Source organism: Pelophylax lessonae (genome assembly GCF_965119305.1).
Source record: "Pelophylax lessonae genome assembly, chromosome: 10".
Lineage (NCBI taxonomy): Eukaryota > Metazoa > Chordata > Amphibia > Anura > Ranidae > Pelophylax > Pelophylax lessonae.
Genome location: NC_138777.1, coordinates 91,622,899 through 91,636,971, shown reverse-complemented (window position 1 = coordinate 91,636,971; position 14,073 = coordinate 91,622,899). Strand labels below are relative to the sequence as shown.

At 41.8% G+C, this 14,073-nt stretch overlaps 1 protein-coding gene across 1 annotated transcript in view; it reads left to right on the top strand.

Moving 5' to 3' along the window:
- Positions 1 to 10,933, top strand: part of BATF2 (basic leucine zipper ATF-like transcription factor 2) — a 39,964-nt gene extending 29,031 nt beyond the window's left edge. Inside the window, exon 3 of the mRNA XM_082270727.1 lies at positions 10,685 to 10,933. Within this exon, the coding sequence (XP_082126853.1) occupies positions 10,685 to 10,888 (204 nt within the window). The 3' untranslated portion in view covers positions 10,889 to 10,933. The remainder of the gene's footprint in view (positions 1 to 10,684) is intronic.
- The last annotated feature ends 3,140 nt before the right edge of the window (positions 10,934 to 14,073 follow it).

The window sequence follows — 14,073 nt, the reverse complement described above, 5'->3', positions numbered from 1 at the left end:
GCGGGCTTTCTTGTGCATCATCTTCAGATGAGGCTTCCTTCTGGGACGACAGCCATGCAGACCAATTCCTTGCAGTGTGTGGCGTATGGTCTGAGCGCTGACAGTCTGACCCTCCATCCCTTCAGCCTCTGCAGCAATGCTGGCAGCACTCATACATCAATTTCCGAAAGACAACCTTTGGATATGACGCTGAGCATGTGCACTCAACTTCTTTGGTCAACCATGGGGAGGCCTGTTCTAACTGCTGTATGGTCTTGGCCACCGTGCTGCAGCTCAGTTTCAGGGTCTTGCCAATCTTCCTATAGCCTAGGCCATCTTTTTGTAGAGCAACAGTTCTTTTTTTCAGATCCTCAGATAGTTCTTTGCCATGAGGTGCCATGTTGAACTTCCAGTGACCAGTATGAGAGAGTGAGAGCGATAACACCAAATTTAACACACCTGCTCCTCATTCACACCTGAGACCTTGTAACACTAACGAGTCACATGACACCGGGGAGGGGAAGTTGCTAACTGGGCCCAATTTGGACATTTTCACTTAGGGGTGTACTCACTTCTGTTACGAGTGGTTTAGATATTAACCACTTGCGCCCTGCCCACCGTACATTTACTGTGGCACTCTGCCGCTGCTGGGCAAAGCGATGTAGCCCTATGTGGCACGCTCAGGAGACTGTAGGGGGCGAGCGCGCACCACTGGCGTTACCTGGCGTGTGACTGGCGGCTCCGATGCCACTCGTGATCTCCTGCAACTGTGAGAGAAGGACAGACTGCTGATGTAAACACAGCCGTCTGTCATTCTCACTGAAGTAATCACAGAGGCTATATGATCCTGCTATATAGGATCAAATGTCTCTGTGATTACTTCACAAGCCACGCCCCTTGACAGTTAGAATCACGCCCCTAGGGACACATTTAACCCCTTGATCACCAGTACAGTTAACCCCTTCCCTGCCAGTGTGATTTTTTTTACAGTAACAGTGCATATTTTTAGCACTGATTACTGTAGTAATGTCACTGGTACCCCCAAAAGTGTCTAAAATGTCAGTTAGGGGTCTGATCTGTCCGCCGCAATGTTACAGTCCCGCAAAAAAAATCGCAGATCGCCGCCATTACTAGTAAAAAAAAAAAAAAACACAATAAAAATGACATAAATCTTTCCCGTAGTTAGTAAATGCAATAACTTTTGCACAAACCAATCAAAATACCCTTATTGCGATTTTTATAACCAAAAATATGTAGCAGAAAACAAATTGGCCTATGTTAAAAAAATTTGATTTTTACATTTTTTTTGAGAATTTCATATACAAAATGTGAAAAATATTGTTATTTTTTCAAAATTATCGCTCTTTTATTTATAGCGCAAAAAATAAAAATCGCACAGGTGATCAAATACCACCAAAAGAAAGCTCTGTTTGTGGTAAAAAAGGGACGTCAATTTAGTTTGGGTACAGCGTCGAATGACCACGCAATTGTCCGTTAAAGTCACGCAGTGCCAAATGGCAAAATAGGGCCTGGTCATTGAGCAGCCAAATCCTCCGGGGCTAAAGTGGTTAATGGCTGTGTGTTGAGTTATTTTGAGGGGATAGCAAATTTACACTGTTATACAAGCTGTACACTCACTACTTTACATTGTAGATCAGTGTAATTTCTTTATTGTTGTCACATGAAAAGATATAAGAAAATATTTACAAAAATGTGAGGGGTGAACTTTTGTGAGATACTGTACAACTCTGCACAAAGGGGTTGATTTACCAACAGAATGTTGTGCAAGGTAAATTTTCACTTTGAGCCTGTCAGCAGATCGGCCTCTACAAACTCAGCAGTGCCTGAAAATGGAAAGTAACTGAGCATGTGCAAAGCAGGGTAAAACAGTGTATTACTGGATTTTAAACAGTATGGGTGCTTATTTTTAATGTTTTACATAGCTATACCTGCAAAGGGGGCCAGCCTGAAGTGATCTAGCAAGACTTCATTTACTGACTAATGCTCCACTGAGGACAGGAATTAGGACAGGAATGAGGTGAAGTTAAGTATAATACGTTAACTTTCTTCTCCATTGTAAGACAAAAGAAGTCCTACACTATCATGACATCCATAAGGAGTCCAACTGATGGGTGGGCAACATAGCAGACTAAAGCGGAGTATAAAATAACAAAACAATTAACACTAGAAGAAAACTGTGTATAGGCAGCTATCATCAAGACTGATAAACATAAACCTCAAAACTTACATACCGGTATAATAAAAATGCAGCGCCACAAAATATAAATCATAATACAAATTACAAATAAAATGTATCACTAATGTTTAAAAAAGTCCTTATATATCTGTGAAGTTCTCCACAACCATCAGAAGGGGCAGCTGTCAGAGGTGTATATATGGCTAATCACCAAACAAAATAAAAACTCACCATAAGTAATGGTTGCTAAATCCTAAGAAGCAAAATGGATAAAAGGGTGGACTTGCCTTTGAATTAGAGGACACCTGAGTGGAGCGAAAAGACACAATTCTTTAGGTAGTAGTAGTAGTAGGCTTATGCCTCGTACACACGCAACGATTGTTGGCCGTGAATTTTCGGCCAACGTCCGATTGTCGGCTTGTTAGTATGATGCTTCCGACAACCAACTGCGACTTTTCGGCCGAACAGAATCTGGTGTGCATGCTATAAAATTTTTGTTGGCCGTCAACAGAAGGGACGCTTTTCCGTCAGTCAGTACAGATTTCGGCAGACAAAAATCAGATGAGCAAGACTGGGCATGCTCAGTGAAGAAAAAACACACGAAAAGTAAACCAGCACATGACATCACTTCTGAAGTTGGTTGTTGTTGGCCGAAAAAATTTGTGTGCAGTCTAGAGCACATTTCAACCAACACAACAACACTGGACAAAAGACGGACGATCGGTCGGCCAACAATCGTTGCGTGTGTACGAGGCTTAAGACTGCTTTTGGTGGGGTAAAAGTACCTTCTCCAGGTAACTTTCTTAATAAATGTATCAAGGGATTCATCAACGAGGCAATCACTTTCAACAGTCATGCATAAAAGATGCCTTTTACAAGGAGGTTTATACCCAGAGACCAGTGCCATCCATGTGACCTGGAAAAGTACATTTTCTACATTTTCTAAAGCAGTGGCAAAAGCATAAGCTTGACTTGTTCCAGCAGGACAGGGACATCAAAGACAGGATTGTGTTCTCTATTCATTTTCCCAGTCCAGTTAGCAACAGTCTGACAGATAGACATAAATTGTATTGTCAGAAGTATTGGTATGCATGCCTTTACACGCACATGAACTTTAATGGCATCCCTGTCTTAGTCTGTAGGGTTCAATATTGAGTTGGCCCACCCTTTGCAGCTATAAAGCTTCAACTCTTCTGGAAAGGCTGTCCACAAGGTTTAGGAGTGTGTCTATGGGAATGTTTGACTCTTCTTCCAGAAGCGCATTTGTGAGGTCAGGCACCGATGTTGGACGAGAAGGGCTGTCTCACAGTCTCCGCTCTAATAGATCCGAAAGGTGTTCTATCAGGTTAAGGTCAGGGCTCTGTGCAGGTCAGTCAAGTTCCTCCACCCCAAACTCGCTCATCCATGTCTTTATGGACCTTGCTTTGTGCACTGGTGTGCAGTCACAGGAAGGGGCCATCCCCAAACTGTTCCCACAAAGTTGGGAGCATAAAATTGTCCAAAATGTCTTGGTATGCTGATGCCTCAAGAGTTCCCTTCACTGGAACTAAGGGGCTAAGCCCAACCCCTAAAAATCAACCCCACATTATAATCCCCCCTCCACCAAATGACTTGGACCAGTTCACAAACAAGGTCCATAAGACATGGATGAGCGAGTTTGGGGTGGGCTGGCCAGCACAGAGTCCTGACCTTAACACGATAGAACACCTTTGGGATAAATTAGAGCAGGGGCTGTGAGCCTGGCCTTCTCGTCCAACATCAGTGCCTGACCTCACAAATGCGCTTCTGGAAAAATGGTCAAACATTCCCATATACATACTCCTAAACTTTGTGGTTAGCCTTCCTAGAAGCGTTGAAGCTGCAAAGGATGGGCCAACTCAATATTGAACCCTACGGACTAAAACTGGGATGCCAATAAAGTTCATGTGTGTGTAAAGGCAGGTGTTCCAAATATTTTGACAATATAGTGTAGTTGTGGTTAATTAATGATGATTAGAACTGCGAGTATGGATAAAGTCGGTGTGGTGTGCCGGAACCGACGTAGGGGGTAGGCCTGTAAGTAAAAGAGGGCCCCCCAAGGGATAGAGTACCAAGAAAAAGGGTGAAGGTGGGTGGGGTGACAGCGTGTGACGCGGCAGGCAGGGAGGGGAGGAGCAGCGTCTTAAAGGCCCGCTAGCTCCTCCCACAAATACAGGCCTGCGGCCTATCACTTGCAATGGCAGGACCAGCAAAAGCAAAGGTTGCCTTCAAAGGGTTTTAAAGCGTCCATTAAAAGAATCCTTAAAGGAGGGAACATTCTCAACAGGAATAGTGAAATGCTTGCTGAGAACAGAAATGACAAGATCCACTATTAGGACAGACCATTTTTTCATAAATTATTTTTTATAGGATACAAGGATGTTTGGAGGAATGAATACCTTTTCGCTATGTGGACTATCGTGCAAAGCACAGTTACTTTGCATGTGCAAAGAAAAAGTCTTTTTGAACTTTGCCAGCTGTTTAGAGGCCATAGATGTTTGTTTAGACTGAGTAGAGTACTGTACTGGCAAGCAAAGGCTAGTACACACAGCCTTAGCTTGTGCCTCATCAAATGCAGGAGGTGAAAATTCCCATGCAGGGTCATCCTCTGTGTCCACCTCACCTTTCTTAATATCCTCCCCGAAAAGGCTAGGGGGTTCAAGGTCATATTCCTGAATATATTCAGCTGGTGGAGAGGTAGAAGAGTGTTTGTGGGCCTAAAGGTTAGAGAAAGGGCAGAGGGTTTTCTAAAGAAATCATCTAATGCACACCTGGTTAAGGAGCTAGGAGTAAGGAAATGGTGTCAGTATAGGACCATGTTCTGGTGCAAGGGAACAGCTACAGCCCTGAGTTTATCCCTGGTTTTCCCCAATGCCATGTGAGGCAAAAATGCTATTAGCCCCTTTTTTCTCAACTCTTCTGGGACTTGTCTCCACCATTGCTAAGTGAAGGAATCATAGTTGGTAAGGTTATATAAAGACACCAGTCTATCCAGTTCAACCTGTGTGGGTGTGTTCTCATGTCAAAAATCATATCCTATATCCCTGTATATTATGCTCGCTAAGATGCCCATCTAGGAGTTTTTTGAAACTATCAATACTTACTGCTGACACCACCGATTGTGAAAGTGAGTTCCGCATCTTTACTGCCCTGATAGTGAAAAAGCCCCTACGCAGTTTAAGGTTTAAATGCTTCTCCTCCAATTTTATTGAGCGGCCACGTGTCTTCTTATACTCCCTGAAACTGAATAGTTTCCTGCCTATGCTGGAATCATCATTGAGGTATTTGTATATTGTTATCATATCTCCTCTCAAGCGTCTGTTTGTAGTCTTTCCTATTAACTGAGGTCCTCCAATCCCCTTATTAATTTTGTTGCCATTCTCTGGACTCTTTCCAGCTCCAGCACATCCCTTCTGATGATTTTTGACCAGAAGTGGATAGCATATTCCAGGTGTGGCCAAACTAGAGTTTTATAAAGTGGCAGGAATATAGTTTTATCTCTTGAGCAAAAAACATTTTTATGCATGCCGATATCATGTTTGCTTTGCTTGATGCAGCTTGGCATTGTGTGCCATTGCTGAGCTTGTCATCTACTAAGACCCCCAGATCTTTTTCCATCCTGGAATCCCCCAGAGGTTCTCCCCCTAGTGAGTACCCTTGCGTTCATATTCTTAGCCCCCAAGTGCATTACTTTACATTTTTCACCATTAAACCTCATTTACCATGTAGTTGCCCACCCCATGATTTTATTGAGGTCTTTATTTATCACCAACCTTTTGACAAGTTTGTGAACCAATTTTCTACCCATATACAAACCCTATGGTCTTTGCCTACAGACCTCAGTTTGTAAATTAAGCGTTTGTGAGGGACTGTATCAAATGCTTTTGCAAAATTCAGATATACCACATCCACAGGCCTACCTTGATCTAGATTGCAGCTCACTTCCTCATAGAAAGGTATTAGGTTGGTTTGACAAGAACGACCTTTCATAAATCCATGCTGATTATTACTAATTATACTGTTTTCATCAGCAAATTCTTGGATATAGTTCTTTATCATCCCCTTCAATAGTTTAGATACTATCAATGTTAGACTGACTGGTCTGTAGTTCCCAGGTATATGTTTTGGCCCTTTTTTTAAATATTGGTACCACAGTGGCCCTTCGCCAATCAACTGGTATCATTCCTGTCAGTATGCTGTCCATAAAAATTAGGAATAGTGGTCTGGCTATAACCTGACTGAGTTCTTTGAGGACTCTCAGGTGTAAGCCATCTGGTCCTGTTGATTTATTTGCATTAGGTTTTTCAAATCTTATTCGGACACCAACTTCTGTAAGTCACAAGGGTACACTCTGTGATGCATTACTAATGCTACGGGCTTGATTATGACATCCCTCCTTTTCCTTAGTACTCACGAAATGGATGCAGAATGAGAGGTTATTAGCATGTCATGGAAAGGAGCTGCAAAAATCCAGGCGCTGGTTGATGTCCTGTGGTGGGGTTTAAGGAAGATCACCACTATTTTACCAATTGAGCAGCGACAATTTATGGGAAAACCCTAACAACATAGTAGAGATATTGACAGAGGGGGATAACACAAGAAAGTGAATAACATCCCACATGTAAAAACAGGATCTGGTCATGAATAGAGGAAAACATTGTCTAACCTTATCTATGCTGCACTTTTTTGATAGGGACCCAAACTTCACCCATCAAGGCTGGCATATACCTGAAGGGCCTTCAAAGTCTGTATGGCATAGGAATAGATCACAGCCCTAGCATCCTGTAGCTAACTAGACCCCTTGCACCATCTGTCAAGGTGAGCCCTTCTCCTAAGAAGACGATGTCCATCACGCCAAAAAAACTGGAGTCCATCTGGCAAATTTGTGCCAGTGTCCAATCACCTGGAGGGAGCAGCATATAACTCATGTACACATACAGCTTCCTCTTTTGTGTCCAGTACTGTACAGTTCAGATAATTAAAATTTACAAGGATCTGCGCTCCCACATGATTGGAAGACTGAAGTCAGCACAGTTGTTTTTCAAAGTGAAAATATACTTAACTTAGTGAACAGGATGAATCTGTGCTGACTTCAATCGCACAATAATTTGTGGTAAAAAAATCCTGTTTTTTTTTATTTTCCTTTTATTTTTGCAAATCGATTTTTCCCTCAGCTTCACCTCAGCGTTCAACTTAGTAAAAATACACTTTGCTATGTGAACATGCTCTACTCCTTTAGTCAAGCAACATCACTGGATCAAATGCAACATACAAAAATATTTGGTGGTCATTCAAAAAATTTAAGGAAATAAAAATAGAAATTGGTATTGCCCATTGTAATGAATTTGATGGTTGCTTTCCTTTTTACACAGAACATAAAAAATAAAAAATGACAGGGGAAATCTGTGGTTTGCTTCCTTCAGTTGTTATAAACCAGCCACAGTATGTCATCATGGCATAGTAATGTGTCATGCCATTTTTTGTGTGTTTAAAGCATAGCACAGAACATGTATGCAAAGACTTACTGATGTTATTAAATACGCCAGCCATTGGTAATTCAAATACATCAGCCTTGCCTTTAATAACTGGAACAATAATCACCAATTTTAAAAATCTGTCAAGTCAAAATGACAATAATTTTATATACAGTGGAGTTGTTTTAGCAACTTAGTTTTAGCAACTTTAGTCTTACATAAAACGTACTGTAGCATGCACTGAATGTAAAGTTTTAAAAACATTTTCCTACCTGAAATAAAGCTTTGTACAATGCAGGAGCAGCCACAAGAGGCCCTCACAACACTATAAAAACAGCCCCAACGCCAACAAAATATACTTCAGTGCATTGCTTCCTATTTTATGGCAAAACATTGTTAAAATATTTCCTATCTATATGAAAGTTGTAAAATTCCATGGGCCTGAATGACCACGGGCTCATTCAAACTGCCAGCAAGCTGAAAGCTCTGTTTTTTTACCTTTCTGCATTTTCAGCTGCAGTGATTCCACGGTGATTTACCTTTTTCAGTGCATCACGCTGTTTACTTTATTAATTTTTTTAACCACTTTAAGGCCCGGAAGAATTTGCGCCCTTCCTGACCAGGCCCTATTTTGCGATTCGGCAGTGCATTACTTTAATGGACAATTGCGCGGTCATGCGACGCTGTACCCAAATTGATGTCCTTTTTTCCCACAAATAGAGCTTTCTTTTTGTGGTATTTGATCACCGGTGCGATTTTTATTTTTTGCGCTATAAACAAAAAAAAAACGACAATTCTGAAAAAAAAAAAAAAACAATATTTTTCACTTTCTGCTATATAACATTCTCAAAAACAAAAATTAAAAATCAAAATTTTTTAACATTTTAGGCCAATTTGTGTTCTGCTACATATTTTTGGTAAAAAAAAAAAAAATCGCAATAAGTGTATTTTCATTGGTTTGTGCAAAAGTTTTTGCATCTACTAACTACGTGAAAGATTTATGTCATTTTTATTGTTTTGTTTTGTTACTAGTAATGGCGGCGATCTGCGTTTGTTTGCGGGACTGCAACATTGCGGCAGACAGATTGGAACCCTAACTGATATTTTTGACACTTTTGGGGGTACCAGTGGCATTACTACAGTAATTAGTGCTAAAAATATGCACTGTTACTGTAATAATGCCATTGGCAGGGAAGGGGTTAACCCTGTGGTTGATCAAGGGGTTAAATGTGAGCCTAGGGTAGTGATTCTAACTGTGGGGGGCGTGGCTTCTGAAATGACCATAGAGACGTGATCCTATATAGAAGGATCACATGAGCTCTGTGATCATTTCAGGGAGAAGAATGGTCAGCTGTGTTTACAACAGCTAACCCTTCTTCTCTCTCAGCGGGTGTCAGGCGGCAATCGGAGCCGCCTCACCCATGCATCGGCTTCCTCGCTGCCAAATGGGGGCGGGAGCGCGTAGGTGGCGCACGCTCACCCCCTAGCTTCCCGCATGAGACCGACTTAGGTCTACATCGGTTTGCGCAGGAGAGCCACCCTGCCTCAGTAAAAAGGCGGCGGGGGGTCTGGAAGCAGATAATTGTATTTGAAGCACACAAAGTGCCATTTTTTGTACCCACAAAGCAATGTGGAGCGCTATGCAGTGACATGCACGCCCACCTGTGCGTTGTGGTAAAATGCTACATGTCTTCAATTTACTGCAGCTCACTGCGCAGCACCTCCCACCTGGTTGCATTGCAGTGGGAACAGAGCACATAGAAAACAACTGTTTTCTATGTGCGCTTGCGTTTGTCAGCACAGCAATAAAAATCTGATAAGGAAGGTCTCTGACCCTTCTCTGCTCCACCCAAAACAAATAAAAAAACTGGCATTAGCTGGCCTTTGGGTAAAAAAAGCCATATTTCATTTTCCATTAAGGGTACCACGGTGCACATGCAGCATGCACCTAAGTGAAGTCTATAGCCAGGGCTAATGCATATACACAATTTCATGTACAGCTTGCAAATTTGAGTTGTTGTGATAAACATCTACTTATACTACCTCATTAACCTCAAACTACTATTTGTTCAGACAGTATGGCATGCAGCTTTTAAGAACTGTTACTTTAAATTGTATATGCATTTAATGATCAATCATAGTGCTTAGATATTTTATGTGCTTGATAAGCATCTTTAGTCATGTGACTGTAAATGTCAAAGCTCACTGGACTGAAAATAACTTACTTTTTTTAAAATAAAATTCTGTATTCTGGTGTGTTATCCCTATGTACTGACCTAAGGGATTGGTTCTTGGTTTCACTTCACTATTTTGTTAAAATACAAGCACATGCACCCTCTTAGGCTGCTCCTGATTCCATAGAGAAAGGCCAGGAGACTGAAACTTGTTGTATAAAGTTAAAGTGGTTCTAAAAGCAAAGGTTTTTTTATCTTAATGCATTACCTGAGCGACATCTCAATCCAGCGATGTTGCATGAGAGCCTGTCTGTCAGGGTTTCCTCCTCCTGATTGACTGAGACAAGGCAGCGGGCACCACTGGCTCCTGCTGCTGTCAATTAAAGTACGTGAGCCAATAGGGAGAGAGAGGAGGCAGAGCCAAGCCACGGCTCCATGTCTGAATGGACACAGAGCAGCTGTTTGGCTCTGGTGCCCCCATAGCAAGCTGCTTGCTGTGGGGGCACTCGGCAGGAGGGAGGGATCAGGACCGCCGATGACGGACCCAAGAAGAGGAGGATCCTGGCTGCTTTATGCAAAACCACAGAACAGGTAAGTATAACATATTTTCTTATTTTTAAACAAAAAAGGACTTTAATATGTCTTTAAATTTCACAATTTTGTGAAGCGCAAAAACGAGAAGTGATCTTCTATTTATTCATATATTTACACATAAAAGTTGTTTGTCTAAGTAGTTTAATCACAAGGGTGCATATGTATAATTAAACACTGAGAGAGCAGGGGTTGGTTTAAAGACTATTTTATATTTAATATCTTAAAAGTTTACTATTATGTCCCTGCAGGAGTACGAGAGGCTAGAGAAAAGTAACACTGCACTGTGCAAGGAGATTCAGAAACTACAGCAAGAACAAGCATACTGGGCCAAAATCTTACAGCAACATGAGGACACCTGCTTACTTCTTTCTCCCGATATCATTTTGGAACTCCAAAAGCCAGCACCTCTGGTTTCTCCCAAAGAAATAAACCAAATGTCTTTTGACTTTTAGATAAAGTTTCATTATCACTGTGCTGCAAAACAAAAAAAAAAAAACAAAAAACATTCAAAACAAAAAAAGAGTAGAAAAAACACGGGAAAAAAAGTGAGATATAAAACAATTAACCAAGAAAAAAGGAAGGGCTTGCAAAAATCTAAAACTGTCCAAATTATGTACAGATTAAGTGCTCTTTCACACGGGCGGTCCGATCAGATCCGCCTGTCAGTTTTTTAGGCGGATCTGATGCCCCATTCAGCCCTATGGAGCAGCGGATGTCAGCGGTGACATCCGCATCCGATCCTGTCCGTGAAATCCGGACGGATGGAAGCCCTATTTTCCATCCGTCCTGGGGATCAGATGAGATCGGAAAAGAGCGGACAGGCGGTCCGCTCTCATCCGATTCCCCATAGAGAGCAGCGGGGGCTGTGACACCTCCCTCTCTGCACTGCAAGCGGAGACGGAGCTGTCATCCGCCGGCTCAGCGGGGATCGCGGATCAATCCCCGCTGAGCAGCACGGATCCGCCTACGGAGGCGGACCGTGTGAAAGAGCCCTTAGAAGAAAGCAGGGATTACCCATCATCGGGAAGTCAATAGCCTCTTTGTGTACAGATTACCAGGGGATGGTCAGGGGATGGCCTCTTGATGTTACTGAGATTCACTGTATAGCATTGGAACAAGCTTGAAAGTGTTCTGTACTGCGATATATTAAAAAATGATTTTAGAGAAAGAACTATATTCACAGTTGAAAACATTTATGTTGACAATTTTGTCTGTAAAGGATTTGTAAACCTCTTCAGTCATTTTTTGTGATTTACACATCAGTCTCCTTGATCCTTGACTGTCATAATTTCATGTAATTGGAGGTAAAAAGGTGAAGGTAAAATAACATTTTGACAAATTTGGCAAAATTGGCAATGGCAAATAATAAGGAGCTAAATCTACAGTATCTCACAAAAGTGAGTACACCCCTCACATTTTTGACAATATTTTATTGTATCTTTTCATGTGACAACACTGAAGAAATGACACTTTGATACAATGTAAAGTAGTGAGTGTACAGCTTGTATAACAGTGTAAATTTGCTGTCCCCTCAAAATAACTCAACACACAGCCATTAATGTCTAAACTGCTGGCAACAAAAGTTAGTACACCCCTAAGTTAAATAGTTCAAATTTTTCCTCCCCAGTGTCATGTGGCTCGTTAGTGCTACAAGGTCTCAGGTGTGAATGGGAAGCAGGTGTGTTAAATTTGGTGTTATCACTCTCACTCTCTCATACTGGTCACTGGAAGTTCAACATGGCAAAGAACTCTAAGGACCTGAAAAAAATAATTGTTACGCTACATAGAGATGGCCTAGGCTATAAGAAGATTGCCATTACCCTGAGCTGCAGCGAGGTGGCCAAGACTATACAGCGGTTTAACAGGACAGGTTCCACTCAGAACAGGCCTCACCATGGTTGACCAAAGGAGTTGAGTGCACATGCTCAGCGTCATATTCAGAGGTTGTCTTTGGGAAATAGACGTATGAATGCTGCTAGCATTGCTGCAGAGGTTAAAGGGGTGGGGGGGTTCAATGCTCGGATCATATGCCACACATTGCATCAAATTGGTCTGCACAGCTGTCATCCCAGAAGGAAGCCTCTTCTAAAGATGATGCACAAGAAAGCCCACAAACAGTTTGCTTAAGACAAGCAGACTAAGGACATGGATTACTGGCACCATGTCCTGTGGTCTGATGAGACAAAGATAAAATTATTTGGTTCAGATGGTGTCAAGCAAAATATTGACATTTTGGGCCCAATTTGGACATTATCACTTAGGGGTGTACTCACGTTTGTTGCCAGCGGTTTAGACATTAATGGCTGTGTGTTGAGGTATTTTGAGGGGACAGCAAATTTACACTGTTATACAAGCTGTACACTCACTACTTTACATTGTAGCATAGTGTAATTTCTTCAGTGTTGTCACATGAAAAGATATAATAAAATATTTACAAAAATGTGAGGGGTGTACTTACTTTTGTGAGATACTGTATATCAATATTACAGCGGAGTTCTAGACAGATAAAAGACACAAATTAATGCAACTCCGTAATCATGAATACATCATTATCTTTATTTTTTAAATGCAAGCAGTGTAAGTACCTGCAACTGACCTGGCATCAGCTTCTTACTGTTTCTGTACAGCAGGGCTGGAGTATGAGAGGAAAGAGCAGCACAGGGAGCCAATTAGTTAACATGCTGACAAAAAGCATGCTGATAGGAAGAGAAAGAAAAGCGACAGAGAGATGAGCTTATCACTGTGATATTCCTTTTATTATCCAGTCACAGGCTGGGGCACCTGGGCTAAGGTGGGTTGAATGGTCCTGGGGTAAGACTGGGGTCATTCAGCAGCAGAAAATAAGTACTGTGAGGAAAATCTTTGAATATTGCAGCAAAGTATGATTTTGTAATTTTGCCTTTTATTGGGGCATTTTTATTATATATTTTTATCCTGTTATTTCTGTCTAAATTCTGGGAAAAATGCTCACTAAGGAATAAGTTAATACCTATCTGCGCTAACACAGGGGATGTCTGATTCTCAGGTCTAGTCTGCAGCTTCATAAGTGAATACATATACAAGCAAGAAAGGGACAATGGACTAAGCAAGAGCTGAATATATTATATGTTGATGACAGCAAGGTATAAGTGCCGGTTCACATTTGTGCGATCACAGAGATCGCATGTAATTCGGAGAGCACTGCTCCTAAAATTACATGCGATCTCTGTGCGGTACAAATCCAGCCATACAGGACCCAACATGCACAGGACCCTTTTTTTGGTCCGCAGCAGAATCAGATCGTATGGTGGTTGACACTAGTGCGATCCGATTCTGTGCGAACTTTCAGATCGCACTGTGATATGCGATCTGATCTGGGGGTGTCGTTGACTTTTAATTGACACCCCCAGAGTATCGCATATGGCAGTGTGAACTGCCAGGGGTGTGGATGCGATGCGGGAACACGCAGTATATTCGCAGCGTTCCCGCATCGCACAAATGTGACCCGGCACTGAAGGTGCAAATTCTGAAGAGTTTGCATTGTTGACAAACACAGGTGTGTTGGGGCTGGTATAGGAAAAGATAATGAGGGAAACATGCTACAATATCATGGCATGGAAAAACTTTTCGCCAGTTATGCACACTGGACGTAGTACAC